Source organism: Odontesthes bonariensis, chromosome 4 (assembly GCF_027942865.1).
Source record: "Odontesthes bonariensis isolate fOdoBon6 chromosome 4, fOdoBon6.hap1, whole genome shotgun sequence".
NCBI lineage: Eukaryota > Metazoa > Chordata > Actinopteri > Atheriniformes > Atherinopsidae > Odontesthes > Odontesthes bonariensis.
The window spans coordinates 20,298,850-20,322,965 of NC_134509.1; the positions used below are offsets into that span (position 1 = coordinate 20,298,850).

Sequence of the window (24,116 nt, forward strand, 5' to 3'; positions counted from 1 at the left end):
GGGTAGATCTAAATCTTTATTATTTTTATTATTATTATTTTGGGCCACACAGACAGACTTTCTCACACACACACACAAAAAAACAAAACAAAAAAACCTTTTGACAAAAGGGCACTTTGGGCAGAAAGAGGCAGGTGCACGTGCCTGGATAACCAAGATGTTTAACCTAAAACCTGCTTTACTCATCACCCTTCACACTCTGAAATGGCTCCGTTCACCCCTTTTTGGTGTGAGGCAATCCCATTTTGTTCTTTCGTTTTGGCTTCAGTTGCAAATAACTACAGCTGGGAGCACTGCAGGAATTCAGTGGAGGTTTCAACATACTCCTGTCCAGGTGGCAGTCCATCACAGAGACTGCTCTTATGTTGCTTAACTTGCAGCATGTTGCATCAAGTTTTAACAAGTTAAAGACTTCAGTATTCAGGTGAGATGAGGACAATCTGTTCGCTGGGTTGTATCCTTGGTTGGATTGATTTCGAGGGGAGACGAGTCGGCCTGCAGAGAGGAGGTGCAGAGGCTCTCAACCTGGTGTTCAGACAACAGCCTGACACAGCAAAAACAAAGGAGATCATCATGGACTTCAGGAGGAACAGAACCGAGTCGCTTCCCCTCTACATCAACGGTGAGCGTCCACACGTTCGGGTTCCTGGGAGTCCAGATCTCTGATGACCTCTCCTGGTCACACAACGCCACAGCTGTCATAAAGAAGGCTCAGCGGCGTCTACACTTCCTGAGAGTCCTCAGGAGGAACAATTTGGACAGTAAGCTGCTGCTGGCCTTCTACCGCTCGTCCATCGGGAGTCTGCTGGCGTTCTGCGTCTCCACCTACGGGAGCTGCACTGAGGCAGACAGAGCGAGGCTTCGGAGGACAGTCAAAGGAGCACAGAGGATCGTTGGTTGTCCTCTCCCCTCCCTGATGGACATCTACTCCACCCGGAGCCTCAGCAGAGCTCGCAACATCACCAAAGACAGTTCACATCCCGGTTCTCAGCTGTTTGAGCTGTCGCCGTCAGAAGCTTACAAGCAAGGACAAACAGGCTGAGAAACAGTTTCTTTCCAAAAGCCGTGTAAATAATATGTTCAGTTAGATAAAAACTGCTGCTACTGTTCTCATTGAACACTGTGTGCAATACTTTTTAAATACTTTTTATACTTTTTACTCTTATATTATTACTTTGTAAATCTGCACTTTTTATTTACTTGTTTTTACTTTAATCCTTTTGCACTGACTGAGCACAGGAGATGCTTTCCAATTTCATTGTACATTGTATAATCACAATAAAGACCATTCATTCATTTCCTGACAAATTCTGATATTGTGCTGTAAGAATTCATGAATCCCATTATACTTTTCTCTCCACATCATTTCTTTTAGGGCACATTATCCATCCATCCATTTTCTCTACCTGCTTAATCCAATTCAGGGTCGTGGGGTACTGGAACCTAGCCCAGCTGCTATTGGGTGAGAGGCGGGGCTACGCAAGGAGAAATGAGATAAAAAGCCATTCACACCGAGAGTCAATTAAGAATATGTTGCAGAAGGACTGGAAACTAACAGGGTTAATCTCTTTGAGTGCCTTCAAATCCAAACTATGGACACTTGAGGCCGACTCCACTACATGTACTTGTTTTTCATAATCTGCTTGTAAATTCAATTTAATTTCTTTCATTAGTTTGTGTTTTTATCTGTGTAATTTGTAACTGTGTTTTGTATTTGCTGCTGCCTATCTTGGCCAGGTCTCCCTTGAAAAAGTGGTTCTTAATCTCAATGGGATCTTCCTGGTTAAATAAAGGTTATAATAAAAGAATCACCAATTAACCTAGCGTGTGTGTGTGTTTTTGGACAGTGGGAGGAAGCCGGAGTACCCGGAGAGAACCCACGCATACACGGGGGGAACATGCAAACTCCACACAGAAAGGCCCCAGCTGGGATTCAAACCGGGAACTCACTTGCTGTGATGCAACAGTACTACCCACCACACCAGGGCAGACCACAAAGGTTTCAGTCATTCAGTCGCTTTAAATTCAGCTGTATTCTATGAGTTGTATTCTTCCATTTAATCAGAGTTCTTCCCTTATTCTAACCACAGAATTGCAACCTCCCCTTTAAACTCAGACAAGAGCAATGATCCTGACTTCAAAATCTCAAAATCCTGTTCCACATATTGGAAAAACTGGATAGGAATTTGTACCACAGCCCTAAAACTGGTTTGGATTCTGTTCAACTGGCAGGGACTACTTTGTGTCTGTAAGTAATCACAAATCTAAGTGGAGTTCCACAGAGATCTATGCTGGAGATTCTTTTATTCAACATGTTTGATGCTCAAATGTGCATCGATTATGCAATCCAACAATACATATACCTCAGGGCGATTGGGAAAAGCTGCACCATGCATTTATCTTTAGAAGACTTACTGTAACGGTGTTTTTACTGCGTTTTATCAGACAGCTGCAGCTGATTCCGAACACTGCTGCTTGGAAAAAGTGGATCATATCACTCCAGTCCAGAGGTATCTACAATGGCTTCCTGTCCAAAGTTTATCTAAAAATTCTGCTGTTGGTTTAAAAACCTTTACTCTATTTTTGGCCCAAATACTTCAGATCCTCCAGCATTGTTTGAACCTTTCAGACATCTTCAGTCATCTGGAACAGGTTTGGTTTCGGTTCCTAATATTGACACTAAACACAGTAAAGCTGCTGTCACTTTTTTGCACCATATGTGGAACTAACTCCCAGAAAACTGCAGATCTGCTGCACCTCTTGCCCAAAGAAAATCTTAAATCCCCACTCCAGCAGTTTACCCCACATGGGTGCAGCATTATGTCAAGCCACTTCTTTTGAGGTCAAATTGGTCAAATTTCTTGTGAAAAATCATTGTTTTTCCATTTAAGGGGCCACACATAAACTGCCTTGCATTTTGTTTTATGACCACACGAGAATTGTGTACTGCTAAGAGTGCTGCTTAATCAGATGCAGCAAAAACACAGATATTTAACCACGAGAATGATTTCGGTCCATCTTGGTTGTTCTTTTCTGTTGTATGAATTAGATTTTGTGTAAGTAATTAAACATTGATGAATTGATAACTTAAAAAAATAAAAATAGTTGCACTCAAAAGAAATCTTTTAAGTCGTATAAATGCAAATGTGAAAGTTTAGTTGCCTAACCAGAGGGATTTCAGATTGAAATCAATGTAATCAGAGCAACTCCAACTAGTTCAAACAATAGTACACTAACAGATTTACTTACCAAGTAAACACGACCCAAAAAGCTTTTTTCATGCCGGTGTATTTAGCTTCTCTGAGTCTTGTTTCAGTGAGTTGAATTTTTAGTTACAACCAAGAAGTCCATGCAGTTGGTTGAGTTGGTTGGTCTATTTGTGCACGGATTTTCATGGAAATTTTCCCAGAGATGGCGCAAGCCATTAACTTTTGGTGTTGATCTGGGATGTTTTCAGTCAGTCTTGCTGGGTTACTGTGCAGCATGAAAGACAGCATAGTATTCAAAATAAGCAATTAATTGAGACAGAGGGGTAGTTTCTCTTTAGTAAGTTTAATGTACAGTTCGGTGCTCTTCAAAAAATTACAAGAGACTGAGAATGCTGAGAAATATTTTGAAATACAACAAGGTGGCAAATCCAAGAAAATAGCCAAAGCTGAAAAACAAACATTAAAAATCAGCAAAAACTAAAGCATTCATTTATGTAATTTTATATGATAACTTCTGCTATGTACACGTAAATCTGTCTTCATGTTTATGATCTGATGCAACACACGGGTCTTGCAGTTGTCTTGAGGGCAGCCCAGGTCTGAATGGGTTAAAAGTCCATTTTGTGGTCACTGCGTGCGGCGACGCCCCTTTAAGGAGAGAACGTGGTGCTGGTCTCGGTGTTGTAAGCTCCTGAGCTCCTCCTCCTCCCACAGGTGTACCTGTAGAACCTCTCCTGACTCATGCAACCAAAGTCCTTCAGTAGCTTCAGGAGGTCATTACGAAACTTCACACCAATAAAGGCGTAGACGAAGGGGTTCAGGCAGCACCTCAGGAAGGCCACACACTGTGTTACATCAGTGGCATACAGGAGATTGTTTTCATACGTACAGTTTTGGAAGCCTCCTCTTGCCGTGGCAACTGTGGTCCAGAAGAGGACCATGTTATAAGGCACCTGGGAGACCAGGAAGACGGCGACCACAGCGAGAATCACCTTGACAGCCTTGTTCCGTTCAAAGCTGCGAGCATGGCAAAGTGTTTTGATAATGCAAGTGTAACAGAAGCCCATGACCAGAAGCGGAAGGACAAAAGCCAAAGCAATCTGTGTCGACTGGATGCTGATGCGGATGTCATCCTTACTGCTGGAAAAAGGGGTGCAGGTATTGTTAGTGTTGTTGGTGTACACCATTTCTGGGATGGAGAAGATCAGTGCCATCCCCCAGATGACCGCTGACGAGACCTTACTGAAAAGGACCGTTTCTGAGCGGTGGCGGTGAGCAGAGATGGCTTTGGAGATGGCAAAGTAGCGGTCAATGCTGATGAAGGAGAGAAGGAACATGCTGCTGTAGAAGCTGACCTTGTAAATGGTGTGCATGGCTTTGCACATCAACAGGCCGAGCTTCCACTCTGCCATGGAGTTGGCTGCCCAAAAGGGGAGCGACAAGGCAAAGAGCAGGTCTGCGAAGGACAAGTTGAGCAGGTACACATCCGTCATGGTCTTGAGCCGTTTGAAGTAGAAGACGGTGAGGATGACCATCAGGTTTCCTGCCAGCCCGAACAGGCAGATGATAGAGAAGAAGGCCGGAAAAAACCAGAGGCGGAACTTGCGGTTCAATTCTTTCACGCAAAGTTCTGGAAAGTCTTCGTAATCCATGCTGGTGGTCATGCTGTAATCCGATTCATCTGCTAAAGTGGTATTCCCTCCATCTTCAGACAAGCAAGACTGTAATCAAACACAGTAAAAACCAATAAAATGAGATTAAGTAAGAAGCAAATGAGCTTTTCCCCCAGACATTTTAATTTCAACAAGTCCTCCAACTAAAAATAATGTTATAATCTCATATATGACCCAAAATAATTACGCTTCGACACGCAGCAGGAGGAAATGTGACTAACGTGAGTGTTAACAAATCAGGGCTAATGTCATTCTCATGTGTTTCTTTTAACAAGCCACAAAATCCAATCAAAGAGGGAGCGGGGTGTCTGAATTAAAGCTGCGGTCGGCAACTTTTTTTTAGTCATATTAGCTTGAACTGTCATGGGATTCTGGAAGTAGAATATTAAATAGGCTGTTTAGGAAAAATAACGAAATCTGTAGCTCCCTCTGAAGCCTGTAATCATGCTTGCAAAAATCGAGCGCTCCCGGCTGTTTTTAACCAATCAAGTTAGGGTGGAGGAATCCTACCTGTCAATCACGGCTTGTGCACACGCTGCTGAGCGTGAGTCTGCCCCAGCTTGTGTGCGCTCACACTGGTGTGAACTCACGTGCACAACCTCGTCCACAGAGGGGGAGGGGTTTGGGGGGCGATTCGGAGCTTGTTAGAGGTTGGGGGAGGGACCTGAAAGTTGTATCAGTTCGAATTTTCCGACTTTAGACTCGGAATTTTGAAAACCTGCCGACGGCAGCTTTAAATGCAGGACTTTGGCACTTGACTTCGCACTGCACGGCTGATCTGCGATGGGGTCACGCACACTACAAGATTTCTGATCAGACCAACCCTCTGCAAGCTGACTTTATCAGTTCCAGCCGTCATGCAGAAAAGTCTCTTTCTTCATTAAAGCTGCCGTATGCAACTTTTTTTTAGTCATATTAGCTTGAACTGTCATGGGATTCTGAAAGGAGAATATTAATTAGGCTGTTTAGGAAAAATCACGTGCACAACCTCGTCCACAGAGGGGGAGGGATCTGAAAGTTGTATCAGTTCGAATTTTCCGACTTTAGACTCGGAATTTTGAAAACCTGCCGATGGCAGCTTTAACGTTACACTCTGTAGCTGCCGGTGAGTCACTCGGTTTTGCTCACCTGGTTGCTACAGAATACTTACAGATTCTCTCTGTCTCGTTCATCATTATATCACACGCTAACAACTTCAAAGAGGTGTGGTTGTCTGAGCCAACGTTCAACCAAATATCTGCTCAGATTTCAAAGAGATCTTAATTTCGTCATCACGCTTTCTGTCACGTTTGTTGACTGTTTTTTCCTTTTTCCAGGTTTTGCCCTGTTGTGTCACCTGACCCTGCCTCTTGTGCTCTTATTGGTTGTGGCTCCTCACGGATGGTACACACACACATCTTCTGTGGAGCTAAATCAGTCACAATTATTACAAATGCGCAGGACAAGATTCACAAATGCGCAGGACAAGATTCACAAATGCACAGGAGAAGATTCACAAATGCACAGGAGAAGATTCACAAATACACAGGACAAGATTCACAAATGCACAGGAGAAGATTCACAAATGCACAGGACAAGATTCACAAATGCACAGGAGAAGATTCACAAATGCACAGGAGAAGATTCACAAATGCACAGGAGAAGATTCACAAATGCACAGGAGAAGATTCACAAATACACAGGACAAGATTCACAAATGCACAGGACAAGATTCACAAATGCACAGGACAAGATTCACAAATGCACAGGAGAAGATTCACAAATACACAGGACAAGATTCACAAATGCACAGGACAAGATTCACAAATGCACAGGACAAGATTCACAAATGTGCAAGTGAATTTGTGAAAATATTCTTTAGTTATCAAAAGATTGATAACAGCAGCTCAAACCTCTGATTTTGGCCGTTTGTCTGCAACGTGAAAGTCTTGAAAATATTCCAACGTTAAATTAGATTTTAAAACTACTTGTTTGGGTTTTAAAAACACTACAGTTATAACTAAAGTACTTTCTTTGTACTATGTCACAGTTTTGACGCTTAACATGCAGTTACTCTCACTACCTCCAGAAGTCACATGTTCTGATTGCCCTTTTTGGTCATTACTGTCTGCATAAACAAACCACAGAGGCAGATGTTTTTGAGAAGAGCTAAAAATCTTTAAATTTGTGCAGAGGAAATGGTTCTTGTCAGGGGAAGGCTGTCATTAGTGCTGTTCACGCCTCTTGTTAGTTTGCAAAAGTTCCTTTTCAAAACTTGATTTTCTTACCTTGAAATGGATTAACCACATCAGCACTGTTGGCACGAGGCTTTTAAAATCTGAAAAGCAAATTGAGAGGTTTTTTAGAGATTAATTACAGGTAATTACAGGTAGACACATCATAATACCAGTTTGTCTCCAAATCCACGTGGCGACTTCTCAAACTCCCCAAATTCTCTCCAATAACACACAGAATTATTTTATTTTCAAGGACTGAGTTGTTGTCATTATCATTAGTGAGTTGATTTTATGTACAAAGAATGAATGGAATAAATAAATCTGTTGAGACAGCAGCATCAGAGCCATCTTTAGTCCCTGGAGGTGATTGTGTGGAAAGAAGATGCTGATTAAACAAGCCTTCAGCCAGAAGCTCTTCCAGCTCCACTGCAGTGAGATTATTCTGTTTTTTTCCTTTTTGGTCAAAACTTAATTCAGTTTTAAGATTCATGATGACATGTGACACTTCCTCTCCAAGCAGTCATATTAAACTCATTGAAAAAAAAACGTCTTAGTTCCGTATTTCTTTTACACCGAAAATAACTCAGAGTTGCTATTGATCATCAGTCATACTGTTACTGACGGAGCCATCACTGAGAGCTCCTCATTACTAAAGCTCCTGCGATGGAAAATTATACATGTATGTCTATATGTATATGTAACTATAAGTTGTTGCCAGTGAAATAAAAGTTTATTTAGTTTATTTTAGGAAAAGAACATCGGCTGATAGATAAAAACTATCTTAAATGTTTTCTTTGGGCACATTTGCTGTATGTCATTTCCCTCGTACCACTTTCACACCTCCATTTTCTATTTTTCACTTATAGCAGCATAGAATAAGAGAAAAGAATCCTCTTTAAAACAAGCTACATGTGCACGTATTTTCTGTCTTTTAGCCTTTTAAAAGGAAACTGTTGCAGAACAACTATAGTATTAGTATCAGTATCTCGACTAGTCTGATAGACTAACTTTGATCAGCTGTAATTGTTACTCCAGGTTATATTTCTTCAAACATGCATTCATTCACCGCAGCGCACGCTGCATCCTTTTAACTAACAGCTCTGATAAGGTACTCACCGCCGGCAGCAGTCATGTTGACTGAGAGTAACTAGCTGGAAGTGAAGCCACCAACAGATGAGATGTTGTCTGTGTTTGATGGTGGTTTCCCTTGTTGAAATGAAAATGCTTCACCTTTTTTTTTTTTCTCCTCAGCCCTCACACATCATGTGAGAAGCTCGACAAACCACAAAATCCAGTCAAAGATGAGCAAAACATACACGTTTCCGTTAATATCTACAGCAGTGTAACTACGATGTGCGTGTAACGTAGCTCGAGCTGCACATCCCACACGTCGAATCAGACGAAAACAGTTGTGTTGTTTGTGAAAGTTTGGTGTCTTTGATAGTCTCTTGGTTACAAGCCTCCACTCATGTTTCCATGACAGGGACTACCTGAGAATTAGCAGGTGTATGAAGCGCTTGCATTTCAATTACATGTAAATGAGGTATATTTGGGAAAATCAGTATGAAACAGACATTATGACTCAAAGCTCCACCCTGCAGTCAGAAGATGGTGAACTTACAGAGCTCAGCAACAACACAGCTGATTTGAGACGATCGTCAAAGTTCAGTAGGTTAACAATTTAAGTTGTTAGGCTGTGCTCCAGGTCAGCTTAGTGTTGTTATAGCATTCAGTCTTGGACAGCAGCGAAAACCCTGCAGAATTTACACCCTGACACAGATGTGCAGGTTTCTGTACACCTGGAGCTCTGCGGTTGTGGTTTGTAGCTTTCACTCGAGGCAGAATTAACCACACAGGATACAAAACCAGGCAGAGCTGCAATGCAGGGTAAATTCATTCACAGTCAAACTAAAGCACTATCAAATCTGATCAGTTCATCATCTTACAGGGGGGTGAACCCATAAAAACTATTACACAAGGTTTGAGTCTCTTGTGTTCGACATTCCTTAAGGCGGGAGTGAGGTGTTTAGTCACAAACACGAGTGAGCTCTCTAGAGAAATGATAAGCCTGAGTTGAAAACAGGAAATCAGAACAATTCCCTCTCATCTTACCCACTTCCCTTACCTGTACTGTGCAAAGGACAAACATGCTGCAAGTGCTCTGCATGCCAGTATGACTGATGAAAGTCTTGTTAGTTTCCAGCAGACTTATTTTTGATGAGTTTCGTACCATTCATTATGACTCCTTACAGCGGTGATACTGACAGCAGGTTTGTTGAAAGCGTTTTATAGTCAGGTGAAAAAGAAAGAAAATTCTAAGTCTTCATGTATCAGACCATAAGAGAAAATCGTAATATTATATATTTAACTTAAACTAAGACAAAATGCAGAAGCAGTGTGTGAAAAACTAAGTGAACCCCCTGATCCAGCAGCATGTAGCAACAGCTTCAGCAGCTGTGAGCTGAAGTAATGGTTTTCTGTGTGACGTTATCAGTCTCTCTCATGGTGGTGGAGGAATCTTGGCCATCAGCCCTCCACCACCGTGCTTGACAGCTGGAATGAGGTGTTTGTGCTGATATGCTGCGTTTGGTTTCCTCCAAACGTGCTACTGTGCTTTATGAGCAAACATCTCCACTTTGGTCTGGTCTGTCCAAAGGACATTGTTCCAGAAGTCTTGTGGTTTGTTCAGATGCAGCTTTGCAAACCTAAGCTGTGCTGCCATGTTCTTTTTAGAGAGAAGAGGCTTTCTCCTGCAGCCCTTCCAAACAAGCCATACTTGTTCAGCCTTTTTCTAACTGTGCTGTCATGAAGTTTAACCTTTAACATGCTAACTCAGGCCTGTAGAGTCTGAGATGTAGCTCTTGGGTTTCTGACCTTGGGGTGACCTTGCTGGGACGTCCACTCCTGGGAAGATTGACAGCTGTCCTGAATGTTTTCCACTTGTGAATAATCTTTCTCTCTGTAGAATGATGGACTCCAGATAGTTTGGAAATGGCCTCATTACCCTTCCCAGATTGATGGGCAGCAACAATTGCGTCTCTAATATCATTGCTGATGTCTTTCCTCCTTGGCATCGTTAACACACACCTGAATGCTGCAGAACTTCTGCTTTTATAGAGGTGCTACTTACCTTCTTAATTCCAGTGGAAGCAGTAAAGTTAAACTTTGTTTTTCACACACTGCTTCTGCATTTTGTATTGTTCATTTCAGGTTGTATTTACAGAATTTTAAGCCACTAAACGTGTCTAATAAAAGTAAGTGTAAAAGTCCTTTTATATTCGTCCATATTGACTGATAATTATCTGAAAATGAACACTTTTTAAACACAATCAAAGCAAGGTTGTTGTTTTTTTTAATCAGGGTACAAAAATTTATTGGTATAAATATGCAAAAGGAAATTCATATTAAGACTGCATGTTCATGACTCTTCTTCTTTTACAGCATGTAGATCCATGTTTAAGCAAACCTCGTTACACTGTGTGCACATTTACGGTACATTTAAGCTTCCTGCTGAAAACACCAATCATAACACAGAAATGTTCTAAGTGCACTGCTTTTGATTTGATTGACAGCAAGCAAACTTGAGAACACTGGTAGTCGCGCAATGTACAGCACTGATGATCGTGTGTGATGTCCTCAGAGATGGACCGGGCCATACCCAGAGCACCTAATACACAAGTAGAATAAAAATACTGATAATAAATAAAAGAATAACCACTACTTAAGGACTACAGACTCCTGAGACAATACTGTCACTGTAATACCAATACAGAGAGTAAACAAACTTGCTTTAAAAGAAAACCACAACATGCAAAACAAGAAAGGCAACAATGACACTACAAAGTCAAATAGAACACTGAGCGATTCTGTTTGTCTGCCAGACATAGTGCTAGAGATATGTATCAGTATGTGCTGAAGAAGGGCCTGGAGCTTCGGTGGCACACTTTCAGCAGCCAGAGATTTCAGACAGGTCGTTGCTTTGTCGACTTTCAGTGGGTTAGGCTCTCTGTGCTCAAGCTCAACCGTAACCTCAGGCTTGTTTGACCATGAGCCCATCCGAATGCTCCTCGCAAGCTTTGACAAACAGAGATGATTTTGTGCAGTATCTGTAAGCAAAGGATCATATTGAAGGCCAACAGATGCAATGACGGCCTCAGTTCCCAGAGGGGCCGGTGCTGGACTCAGGGTGCTGCTCTGGCCCTGCTGGGGCCCTCTGATGGCTCACTGGTTGCGGCGTCTTCTGTCTGAGCAGAAGTGGTTTCGGAGCCTGTGTTACTGTCGCTGGTTCCCTCCTCCATGGCGCCCTCTGGGACGCTCTCCTTGTCCTCTGAAGCGCCCTCCTCGCTGCCCGGGTGAACCTCGAGCTCCTCCGAGGCCTTCTGCTTCCCTATATTTAAACAAAATAAAATGTCATGCCGATAGAAGTCCTGACAGAGGCAGAAAAAGAGGCCGGCGTGGCTCACCTGGTGCATCTGTGGCGTTTGCCTCTGCGTCTTCGCCTTCCTTGTTGTTGTTGTTTTCACTGGGAGAATGTTGCTGGGGCTTGTTGCCGTGTGTTGCACAAATGTGTTTTTCCTCCTCTGCTAAGACACAGGTGGGGGCCTCTCTGGAGACCCGGTCCCCTGCATCCTTCTCACGTTCCGCCATCCGTTTGCGAGCTGCTTCTTCTGCTGCAGCAATCTCTGCAGAAATCTTCTCCATGTTCACCTCCACCTTCATGCAGCACAGCTTAAAGGAGATAAAGAAGGCAGTGGGGGGGTATTAGTGAAAGGGAACAAAGACACTGCTGGTGCTCCTGTAGGTCTGCCTGAACATTGTCTCTGTGCAGGATAAATGGCGCCACCTGTCGGGAACACTGCACACTGCGTCCTCAGCAGAACAACCACCATGGAGTCTACAAACATGATGACGCCATCATCATGACGGCGAACTGATTGCCAGAACATGTGGATGGAGTTAGGCGCAGCTGGTGGCTGTAAGATAAACGGCTGATGTAAAAAATTGCCGTACCCTTTTGAGCTCATTGTTGAACGACTCTGTGGCTTCGATAAATTTTCTTTTCTTGTCCTGGTGGCGGTCTTCAATCTGAAGCAACTCTGCCTCCAATTTTCTCTGTGACACACAGGCACCACAGTTATTAAACAACGGGCCGATAACATCACATCTGTCGGAGCTGAATGTCTCCCACCTGATGCACCATCAAAGACTGAACCTGACGCTTGAGGACCTGCATGCGGGCGGTGGTGACCACAGAGCGCACATCTGGGACGACGCTCTCGCTGAGGATTTCGCTGATCAGACGGTGGTTGCGCTGGAAACGGGCAGCGGCCGAGTGCTTTATAGAAAACCCGTCGTCATAATCTGGAGACAAGAAACACATCTGAACTGTTATGGATGCTCCTGCGACCCACGTGTGGGAGGAGGTGCATCACTCTTCTGGGGAATGATGCAACAACTCCTGTTTGAACACCAGGAGGATAAACAGAGTTAGAGTTAAAACACATCCTGGAGAAAAGCAGAGCCGTTAATGTTCGGTCAACTGGAACCACAGTCCACTGTGTGTGGACAGATGTTTTCAGATGTGGGCTGCCACTTTCACTCGTCAGCTAATCAACTTAATCTCCTTCAGACACCCTCCCCTCCCCTCATTCATTTTTCCAGAATCTGGTGACGACGTATCCAGTCCAGATGGGTGATCTGATTTCCTGTTTTACCGTCATTACTCTATCATCAGAGTAAAAATACAGAGGGAGTCGTTCTGGAAGCACCTCTGACGGTGATCGCAGCCTCACATCTGCTTTAATTTACGAACCATCATTATGACATACTCATATCTAAAATGGATTTTTACACATTCTCTGTGAATTAACCCGTTCATTTCAACAAATGCCACATGCCATGAAGCATTTACAGCACCGTGCTGAAGGATTTGAAAGAGAAATATTAACCGGTCTTCGATCGCTCTGTGGTTACCCGGCTTTAACAAATGAATAGCAGACCGAATCTGTGATTCTCTAGATTTATTTCTATTTTCTAAACACAATGAAGTCGATGGAAGTCTTTAGACTTCAATCCATCTACTTTCTATTCCCGCTTGATCCTCTTAAAGGGATAGTTCGCCTCTTTTGACATGAAGCTGTATGACATCCCATACTAACAATATTATGCATGAACATTTTCTTACCCCCGCTGCGTCTTGTGAGCCGAGTTCCAGCCTCGTTTTGGTGTTGACGAAGATAGTCCGGCTAGTTGGCTGGGGTTTAAAAAAATAAAGCGTTTTGCTTCTCAAAATATGCGTTTAAAAGAGTAATACATTTGCATCACAAAATCATTCTCAGGAAAAAGTCAGACCTCACAATCGCTTGGCGCTATTTTCTCTCCCTTCGTATCACTACGGGCTGTGTAAACTGTGCAGACCGAAGTGCAGACCGAGCACTCCCCTGCTTCCGAGCAGTAAACACCGTAAAAGGTGCGGCTATCGCTAGGTGGCTGAACGCATTGATATGAAGGGAGGCAAAAATAGTGCCAAGCGATTGTGAGGTCTGACTTTTTCCTGGAGAACGATTTTGTGATGCAAATGTATTACTCTTTTGAACGCATATTGTTTTGAGAAGCAAAAGGCTTTATTTTTTAAACCCCAGCCAACCAGCCGGACTACCTTCGTCAACGCCGAAACGAGGCTGGAACTCGGCTCACAGGACGCAGCAGGGGGCAAGTCAAATTTAATAAATGATATTGCTAACATGGGATGTCATATAGCTTCATGTCAAAAGAGGCGAACTATCCCTTTAAGGTTCCAGTTGGGTGGAGCCTATCGGCAGAGTGCACCCTGGACAGCTCATCAGTCCATGCACGCAGTCACTCGCCCCTGCAGTCAAACTGGAATCAACAGTGAAGCTAACGTGCATGTTTGGGACGGTGGGAGGCAGCCAGAGAACCACGTGCAAACTGCACACAGAAACCTCTGCTGTGAGAAGACGAGGCAAAGCACCAGACCACCGCACAGCCATTTTTTTGGACTCATTTCTGTAAATAAAAGTTCAAATAAATAAATCAACAGTTTAAGTTTGAGCCGCCTCCCAAAATGACGTCTGCATCCCCTGACACATTGAACAACAACCCAGCTACAAGCTTTCGTTTGGCTGCGAGTCGCCTTTTACTGCTGCTGCTTTGCACCAACGTGTGCGGCTTTTGAAACTTTTCAAAGAGCAGAAATGAACCTCATCTGCCATGTTGAAGGTTTCAAAGATGCACATATATGTGCTCTGAGACCACAACAGGAAGCAGTCGAAGGGGTAGCAGGTTCTGAGAGTCATGTCAGAGAAATAAACATTTTCTCGTGTTTCGACTTCTCGGCGGATACAGTCTCAGCGCTGAGTGGGCCTGTGGGATATTTTTCATCATGTTTGGCGTCGTTCCAGATTATCTGCAGAATGGATGTTGAATAAAACCACAGCACCACCTGAAGGCCTGAGATTTTTTCTGATTAAATCGCACCCAAGACAAACTACGGAAAAAAGGCTTCTCACGGATGCATTTTAGCAGCGCGTGCTGTTCTGATGCTGATAGCAACAGAACTGGGGAAACTGGAGCATGCAGCAGATTAGCAGTTGAATGTCTTTAAGACTTTATTAATAAAACACAATCTCTGACCACGTAGCCACCCAGAGAGCTAAATCTAATTTAATTATTGCCATACGTACAGTCTGTTCAGAACATAACCCACTGGGATACCAGCTTTAACATTTTTATGGTCTGGGGTGTTTCTAAATAGCAACTGTTTTATCTGTAGCTTTCCTGTACATCATTAACTTCCACTGTAAGCCAGCCAGCCAGGCCCCAGACAAGCATCATTTCCTTGAGGTGGGTGTAACTCGTCTTCTGGGGTGTGTGTGCGTCAGACTTTAAAACAACAGAGAAAAGAATGTAAATTTTGCAATTATGTCTAAACCAATGCCAAGAATACCTACCTACAAAGTGTAAACACTTGTGCAAAACAAAGACAAATTTTCTCCCGTTTTGCAGCTAAGGAAAAAAAAGAAATGGTATTTCAAAGATAGCATTACATAAATTGAGGATGGCTGTAGCTGTGTGGGAGGAGGGAAAAAGATAACACATTCTCAGGCAGTGCGGACGGGCAACTCTGTGTGGTCGGCCTGCAGTAATTACAAGTCTGTCACAGTGCTCTAAACCTTGGGAGACAAAGCGTTCAGCTGAGTGGCCTTACCATCTGGATCCTCTGCTGGCTGAATGCTCATGTAAGGCTCGCCCTTGTCCAGTCTGGACTGCCTCTGGCGGCTCTCCTCCTCCAGAGCTGCCTCTGCCCGGCTTTTTGCATTGACATAGGCCAGGTAGGCTGGCGAGTTGTGATAGGCCTTCATGCTCTCATTATACTCGATCTACAGTGGAGAAGATGACAGGAATGACGAGGAAACAGAGAAGACAAGCAGACACGTCGTGTGGATCCTTGTTTCTATGAACTACGACAAGATAAGCAAAGAGAAAGGAAGGAATGATGACTGGAGGGACCCACAGCTGCCGGGGACACAGCTCCGAAGGGTCTGAAAAACCCCAATAAATACCCCTTGTAAAACAACCAACCTTCTCTGCTTCGTAGTCATTCAAATAATCCTGTTTCTCCTCATCAGTGAGGTCCCTCCACATTCCACCGATTATCTTCCCAATTTCCCATAGCTTCAGATCAGGATTGGAGGCTTTTACTTGATCCCAAACCTGGTGATGAGAACCAGACATGGGTGTGGGGTTGGGCTGGGTTGGAGGGGCTATACGCTGTTATCTCTTTGCAGAGAGGTCACAAACCAGAGGAGGCCGTGTGCTTTAAGCTCCATCTCCAAAGTTGATCAATCCCACTAAACAATGCTGCAACAATGCATCCTAAAAATCAAAGCATTGCTTTGTTTCAGCGGGATGATGCAAAATTCAGCGATTTCACAGTGTACGTACCTTTCGACTGTATCTCATGTACGGCATCAGTGGCTTATCGGGTGGCTTGGGCGGTTTTGGGATATTTATTCCAGAGGAATTCTAATAAAGAAAGAAAAGAAAGTCATCTTGAGGCATGACTCAATTTGACCCACCAGGCAACCATTAAAACCTGACTTCTAAACTAAGCTAATGAGACTCAGGTGCATCATTTCAGTTGACTTTATCGAATTAATGACAGTTTGACTACGTACACAAGTCAGGAGCCCACTGACTACAATGAAATAATGCTGACGGTGGAAAAAAGGCTCACTTAAGCTGTGATTTGCCTACTGCGAAACATAATGACTTTATCAGAGTCAGCCAACCACAGCTTGCATGCAGCAACTAAATTACTGCTGAGCAGCCAGAGCCATGCTGAGCACTGAGGCTGTAATGCCATGGCAACACTGAAGGCATGGGTTACTCAAGATGGCTGTCAGAAAAGCAGACTTTCAGAGGCAGGTGGTGAAGTGAACAGACACAGATGGACACAGTGCTGGTATGAACAGTTTAGAATGATGAAGATTTCAGATTTGGGCTCAGAGACGAAACATTTTAAACCTCACCTGCTCACTATCCTGCAGCATTTCCTTTTTGAGATGAAAATGCACAATCCTTCTAACCTCATTGACTCCGAGACAAAAAAAGCCTGCAGTGAGCTTAATGCCTGCACACGTTTCTACACTTGTTGCTTGACTTGAAATCCCCTCACACAGCATCTCAGTCAGGCTGAGGTCTGGACTTTGACTGGACCATTGCAACACCTTGATTCTTTTCTTCTTCACACATTCTGTTGTAGATCTGCTGCTGTGTTTGAGATCTTTGTCCTGTTGATGAGCCAGTTTCAGCCCAGCTTTAGCTGTCGGACAGACGGCCTCACATCTGACTCTAGAACACTTTGGTATCCAGAGGAGTTCATGGTGGACTCAATGACTGCAAGGTGCCCAGGTCCTGTGGCTGCAGAACAAGCCCAGATCATCAGCCCTCCACCACCGTGCTTGACAGCTGGTATGAGGTGTTTGTGCTGATATGCTGCGTTTGGTTTCCTCCAAACGTGCTGCTGTGCATTATGAGCAAACATCTCCACTTTGGTCTGGTCTGTCCAGAGGACATTGTTCCAGAAGTCTTGTGGTTTGTTCAGATGCAGCTTTGCAAACCTAAGCTGTGCTGCCATGTTCTTTTTAAAGAGAAGAGGCTTTCTCCTGCAGCCCTTCCAAACAAGCCATAGTTGTTCAGTCTTTTTCTAACTGTGCTGTCATGAACTTTAACCTTTAACATGCTAACTGAGGCCTGCAGAGTCTGAGATGTAGCTCTTGGGTTTTTGACCTTGGGGTGACCTTGCTGGGACGTCCACTCCTGGGAAGATTGACAGCTGTCCTGAATGTTTTCCACTTGTGAATAATCTTTCTCTCTGTAGAATGATGGACTCCAAATAGTTTGGAAATGGCCTTATAACCCTTCCCAGATTGATGGGCAGCAACAGTTGCTTCTCTAAGATCATTGCTGATGTCTTTCCTCCTTGGCATTGTGTTAACACACACCTTAATGCTCCAGAACTTCTACTTTTATAGAGGTGCTCACACTGACTGATGATCAGTTAATCAGAGCATTGATCAGCAGCACCTGGCTGCTACTTACCCTCTTAATTCCTGTGAAAGCAGGAAGGGTTCACTTAGTTTTTCACACGCTGTTTCTTTCTGTGTTTTCTCAGTTTTTGTCCAAATAAAATAATGAAAAAGTTTGATATGTCATGTGTTGTTCATCTGAGGTTGTATTTACTTCATTTCATGTTTTCTCAGTTTTAACACTCATACCGTTGCCCGACTGTTGCTGCTTTGGCTCCCACCCAGTCTGTAGTTGTTGTAGGCCAGATGGCTGTATGGGTTGTACCCCACAAATCCGGCGGTGTTGGGCATTTGCTGATGGAAACCAGAGAGACAGAAACACAGATGAGAAATGACATAAAAGAGGACGAGGAAAGCTCAAGAACAAAAGAAACAAATGAAAGAAGCAGGGTAAACAAACTTCAGAAACAGTTGTGCATCTGCACATGAGCGTGTGGTTCATGGGGGTTGCAGATTTAACCAAGCATGATGATTTCCTGTAAAAAATATGTTCTATAAAACATCAACTTAACAGAAGTTGAGCCACCAAACAGCAAAATAAGCTTAATATGGGGGAATTTGGATAGAATTTGGTGCTTTATGTCAGAATACTCACAGTTGTAGGGGCAGGTGGGGGAGGAGGAGCATAGGATGGTCTCTCTGTTGTGAAAGAAAATAAAGCATCGGTCCAGAGATGCTGGTGATGAACAAGTCTCACCTACTTCCAGTGATCTACATCATCTACAAATACTTTGTTTTTTCCACATTAACTGCAGTCTTCACTACTAAAACAGAGCGGATGCAACTGAATATAAACTTTAAAACCTCAACTTACAAAGAGATTAGTTGAACAAATATAACCCAATGACACTCGCGATTCCTTACTTGACATTTTTGCAGCAAAAAGGGGGGTTTCAGTCTATTCCAGTCATTGGATCTGTAATAAACACATTTCAGATGAGGACAGCAGTTTATGGTGTGTCAGAGACGGATGCTCAAACAGAGCACAAAGACATGTCACACAACGTCAATATATATGAATATCTCCTGAACCCATGAAAGAAGAAGAGGACTCAGCACATGTTCTTTATTTACTCCCAAAACGTATGAATTATGAGCTCATAAACCCACTGAGTCGTTGCGTAATGCGCACACACATTGTGCCGTGATCTCAGTGAGCAGAGGCATGGCTTGGTTGATAACCATGAACCCTCCAGCTGATCCAATGTAGCATCAACCAAGCCAGAAGAGAAGAGCAAAGGGAAGCTGCATATTGGATCATTGTTCGATGCCATAACCCGATTATACAGCTTGGTGAAGGGAACCACAGAAAACCACCATCTTACTACCATATCCCTTCATCTTCACTTCTTTAGATTTGTATGAGTTATCCACAAGACGTTTTATCAAGCATTTATTTGGCAGCCCATCTAAAGATCTCAATATCAGTTTAATCACACGCTACAGTTAAGAGTTTCTTTATCAGCTCATTCTGCCGTCACGCAGCTGTATTCATCCATGCCCTCTTTACAGTTGCCAGATTCTACTAACACCCCGTCCTGACTGAAAGCGAGCGAGAAAAACTGACGCGAAACGACGACGAAGGGTGACGCGCGAGGGTGTCCTGATATGCAGCGTGACGAGTATGTTGCGAGTGATTCTATTGGTTCAGAATCCAAACCACTCAAATCATCGAGGGACGTAAACTAATTTCTGGCGCTCTTTTTTAGATTTCTGACATCTGTTTGGGGTCATAAACCATTGGGTGCTGTTCCACGGTAAGATCAGCTTCTCCTCGTCCATTATTCCCTGAGTGCTGCTAACCTGTTGCTAACTAGCTTGTCAACAGGAAGCAGCGTGTTAATTTTAACCAATAAGAAGTGTTTAGAGGCGGGACGCCGCCGCGAAATGTCGTCCAGATAGAGACAGAGCGAACGATTTTTTAAGGGGTCGGCGTCATCGCTGGACGGAGCGACATCGCTCGCGGCATGTCAGGACAGGCTGATTGAAAAGTACGCTTTCTAATCACTTTTTATCAATCGCTCGCTCGCTTTCAGTTAGGACGGGGTGTAAGAGTGATTTTACCTCACACAGGAGTCGCTGGTCTACTGCTGTTTTGCTGGTAAAAGACTCAGTTTTGATCTTAGCTAACCCTTTGAAATGCTGAAGTAGGTGCATAATACGTGGAGCAGCAACTCCTATGACCTGCAGGGTGATAAAAAAGTCCCATCTTCACCTTAAACTCTTTAAGATTAGCCATGTAATTTGTTGGATGTGGTTGCCCCTGCCCCTACCTGACAGGAGTCACACATGAACAGGGGGTAAACAATCAACCTGGCAGGATTGTAGCCAACTGGATCGGACTGTGGAGGCATCAGCACAGTCTTCTCCCCGTTTGGACCACAGAGAAGTGGACTGACGAGAGTGCATTTGTAATGGTATCAAGGTCACATATTCAAATATTGCTTCATAAGTTACCACTGATGACAGAAATTGTCGCAAAAGTGGTCATGGGTGAATTGAACACAAATCATGTGGAATTTCCCACCTTCATAACGAACCAAATAGAATGAAAACCCACTCCAGAATAGGTGAGTTATAGTTAAAGTTTCCCATGGATGGATCAGGGTGGTGGTGTGTTTCCATAGGTTCGGCACATCGGTACGTGTGTGTTGATGGTGCCGTTGGCTTTGTTGTTCGGATCAGTCTGGCATCTGGTTTTGAATAAACTCTTGTTTTTGGTCAGAAGGTCAGGAATGTTGTTTGCATAGTCCTAAAAGGCTTCAGCTCAGTCAGTGTGTTTGCATTGGTTTGTTAGGCCACCTAAAACACAGAGCGTGACAGGAAATGTTTGGAGCGTCTGTAAATGTTTGCCTCTCTTGTCATTTTTCCCGTGTAACACACCGGACTCTTGACGATGCCTTTTTCGGCTGATTCAACGCACAGGTCGGGTCTGTTAGTGAGAAGGAGCGCTCTGATTGGCTGTTTAGCTCAGAGAATGGACCCACGTTATAAGACGTTAATTTGACATTAAGCTTACATGCTTCATGAAAGCAAACATGTACAAAACAATCCATTAAAGTGGGTTTTTTTTTAGTTAAAACACTGACCTAAAACTATGGATACTAAAAACCAAACAAACATTGTTCTGTTTGTATTTTTCACCGCGCTACTCCTTCGGCAGCTTTGGTCCTTACGCAGATCCTCCTCCTGTGTTTGTATACCGGGACAAAGATTTAGGCCCTTTTCTTTTTTGTTTGCACCTCCCGTGGTCTCCCATCGTCACTGTTGCTTTGTGTAATTAGCACACACTAGAAACCACAACAACAATGGCAGCTATGTACTGTTTTTTTCTACATCTGTCTGGCTTTGCTCAGCTTTTACTGTGAGGTCATTCATTCACCGTCTGTCCACATGAACTGATCGTATTTGTCTTATATTTTCACACTGGTACAAACTACTGTTTGGTTCAGAAGTTTGTCACCAAAGCAGAATCAGCTCAGTAGGCATGCTCACAATGTTCTTCTGTTGCATTTTGATGGGAGTTAATGAGATGATGAGATGATGGCCACCCTCTGGCCCAGCACGAGAATTTGAGAGTTTTTAGATATTTTACAAACAGAAGGAAAAATGTTTGTTTGAAATGAGCAGTTAAATGGTTTAACAGGAACCTAACTTTGTTGTGGATGTAAACAGGCTGATAATGGGTGAGAGAACATTGCTCCACCATATCTTATAATATAACCCAGGGCTCTCAAGTCTCACGCAATGAGCGTGAGACACACGCATTTCAACAAGTTCACACGCTCACACGCCACACATGCCATTTCTCACGCTGAGAAATGATCAACTTCGTCGCACAGAAATTATAATGGCCGATACTATAAACGAGTCAATGGCAGGTGCGCTCGTACAGCTCAGAAGCTGTCTTGATTTAGCAACCCATCGGAAAATCACAAAATAGAATTTCTCAGCCAATCACAAAACAGAATTTCTTGTTGCCGGGTGAGGTCTCAAATAGCTTTAAGCTGCAAGCACGCGTCCCATGAATGCACAGCGGACATAACCTTTATGCTCTGAATGCGTGCAGAAGTTGTAGACGAGCTGGAGGTGGAAGAGAACCGTCAGGATCTTCAGCAGGTCATATCTTCATTTATTTTAATCTTTTGTTAGTTACTATAGTTTTCCTACTCCTTGTAAAAGACCAATACCTGCCGATTAAAGTGTTCGTTGGAGTAGTAGGCCTAAATATTCAGCACACACTCTTTGACATGAGCAACTTAATGAAAAATGAAAAATATGTAGGAGTGCAATTAGGCTTTCGTGGTTAATTCTTTTCAAAGGTGACTGGTATAAACAGATTCCCAATAAGGCTATCTACAATTGCCAAACTGGTATTAGTTCTGCCACACTGAAATGCTGATGCAGAGAGGGTTTTTTCCATGGTGGGGCTCAATAAAACCAAGACCAGGAACACTTTGTTTCTGAATGGAACTCTGTCATCCATCATGACTGTGAAAATGGCTGACATTGAGCCACAGTGCTTTAAATTGGAGCCCCCAATATCAGTCATCAAGCATCAAAATCTGCCACAAACACTTACAACAACACTCATAAAAAAGTTTTGTTTGTTAAGACTTTGCATACCTAAAACAATTTATTTTAAAATATAGCAGAATTTAGTGTAAAAGTGAAGATTTGTGATTTTGGTATAAATAAAACAATTGTTCTTTAGCTAGTTTATGGCGATGGAATACTGCAAGGGACCAGCCCCCCCCCCCCCCCAAAAAAAAAGAAAGAAACCACCCAACTGCGCACCCGGCCCCTGCCCCGCCTGAATCTCACTCCAAGCAAACTACGCCCCTGAGGTGAAGCACCAGTGTCAGTCAGTGACGGCAGAAACGAGCAGTTTAATGTTTTAGATCCAGTCAGGTGGGTATGTAGCTCACTGGTGACTGATACTAAACACCTCGGCACTGACTGGTCCTCATCGTTCACCAAATGAACCAGCTGTGAGTTAGTTAGCAAGCTAACGGTTAGCATTTATTCATGCTAGCTAGCAGCCGACAACCCTAACTGAAATCAGTTGTTGTGGTTAGGTTAGCTAATCTGAAGCAAACGGCAGCTATAAACACAGTCTGAGCTTGCGGACGGTTTAATTATAACGTTATTATAACAGACATTACTACATGGTTAGCGTTGCTTGTCAGCTTTGTTAACGATGGAGTTGGTAATAACCAGTGGGCGAGATAGCTGATAGCTTAGCCACCTCAAGAAAACGACACCTCTGAGATGTTGTTAGCATGCAGTGTCAAGTCAAACCAACGCGTCCAGAGATGCATAAATCACCCCTAGATTCTGATGGTGATAAACAGGCATGGGTAGAGAAATGACGGCCGGAAAACTCACCCTAAAAGCCGCAGTCCCCACCACAGTGCTGTGGCTTTCACAGGGAAGGCTAACCACCTAGCTCAGAGAAAAACAGCACCCACAATAAACGAATGAAATGGGGTCCACTCGTATGATTCCTGCAGAATCTTCCAGAAATGCACCCCCACCCTCTCCTGATTGCAGCTGTGCCTTGCCTCGATGCTGATGCTGATCGCCTTTAACTGTCAGTACTGCAGCTCATTGATTCATAAGGACACCAGAAACATCTTTCTGGTGAAGGATGAATAATCACACAAAAATAATGTATCATAACGCAGACGTGCTGAATTGCTTCATATTTACTACAGAACTGCTGATGTGCAGCCTGCTTACTCTCTCACTGGAAAAGATGATCAACATTGACAGAAGTGCATCCCTTCATGTCAAAAATGTGCCATCTCAGGGAGGATTGTCACAATATCAGCTGATATCGAATCAATGATGGTAATTTGACCTTGTGTCGTCTGTTTATCACTCTTTTTGCACACTTTTGTACAGTTATGGATATAGACTATCTCCACCTCCTTACATACCCATTTTGTATGTGATCATTTTGCTTAGAAAAAAAGAAACTAAACACATTAAACAAAGGCAAAAATGAGCCTGACTGACTTTTTGCAGATGTTTTTTGTGAATTCTACTTATCAGCCCTAATGTGAGTGCAGATGCTCTGCTGGACACATCCACTGATTTCCTTGTTTCCAGAGTCGGTAATCTCAGATTGTAATTACCAGAAAATATGTGGCATGATTTCTTGTGTCAGCGTACGGTAAGTTGTATTTTAGATGCCACAGGGCACAAGCTTTGGAGAAACTCAGCGTTGCCCTGTTCACTGCTCCCTTGTTGTTAGAACTGAAATACTTTGCATTCTTGTTCACATTGTTTGAGAGCCTCCCAGGTCAATGGTTGTAATAGTGTGTTGCCTAAAGATAACAGCTCTAAGCCTGTAGGATTTAGCTTATATCTCTGTCCATTCAACCTGAATAGAACTTGTTTGGG

General features: G+C 43.4%; 2 protein-coding genes across 2 annotated transcripts; both read right to left on the reverse strand.

Moving 5' to 3' along the window:
• Positions 1–3,484: 3,484 nt before the first annotated feature.
• Positions 3,485–8,342, reverse strand: ccr7 (chemokine (C-C motif) receptor 7). Its single transcript, XM_075463401.1, has 3 exons — positions 8,215–8,342; positions 7,150–7,199; positions 3,485–4,930 (listed from the first exon to the last, which is right to left on the reverse strand). The coding sequence occupies exons 1-3, from the start codon at positions 8,228–8,230 to the stop codon at positions 3,860–3,862; spliced, it is 1,137 nt and encodes a 378-aa protein (XP_075319516.1). The 5' UTR covers positions 8,231–8,342; the 3' UTR covers positions 3,485–3,859.
• Positions 8,343–10,459: 2,117 nt separating this feature from the next.
• On the reverse strand, positions 10,460–23,427 carry LOC142378655 (SWI/SNF-related matrix-associated actin-dependent regulator of chromatin subfamily E member 1-like). Its single transcript, XM_075463417.1, has 11 exons — positions 23,097–23,427; positions 18,573–18,624; positions 18,304–18,347; positions 17,898–18,002; positions 16,063–16,143; positions 15,700–15,831; positions 15,326–15,497; positions 12,287–12,459; positions 12,109–12,210; positions 11,562–11,826; positions 10,460–11,485 (listed from the first exon to the last, which is right to left on the reverse strand). The coding sequence occupies exons 2-11, from the start codon at positions 18,577–18,579 to the stop codon at positions 11,280–11,282; spliced, it is 1,287 nt and encodes a 428-aa protein (XP_075319532.1). The 5' UTR covers positions 18,580–18,624; positions 23,097–23,427; the 3' UTR covers positions 10,460–11,279.
• Between the last annotated feature and the right edge of the window lie 689 nt (positions 23,428–24,116).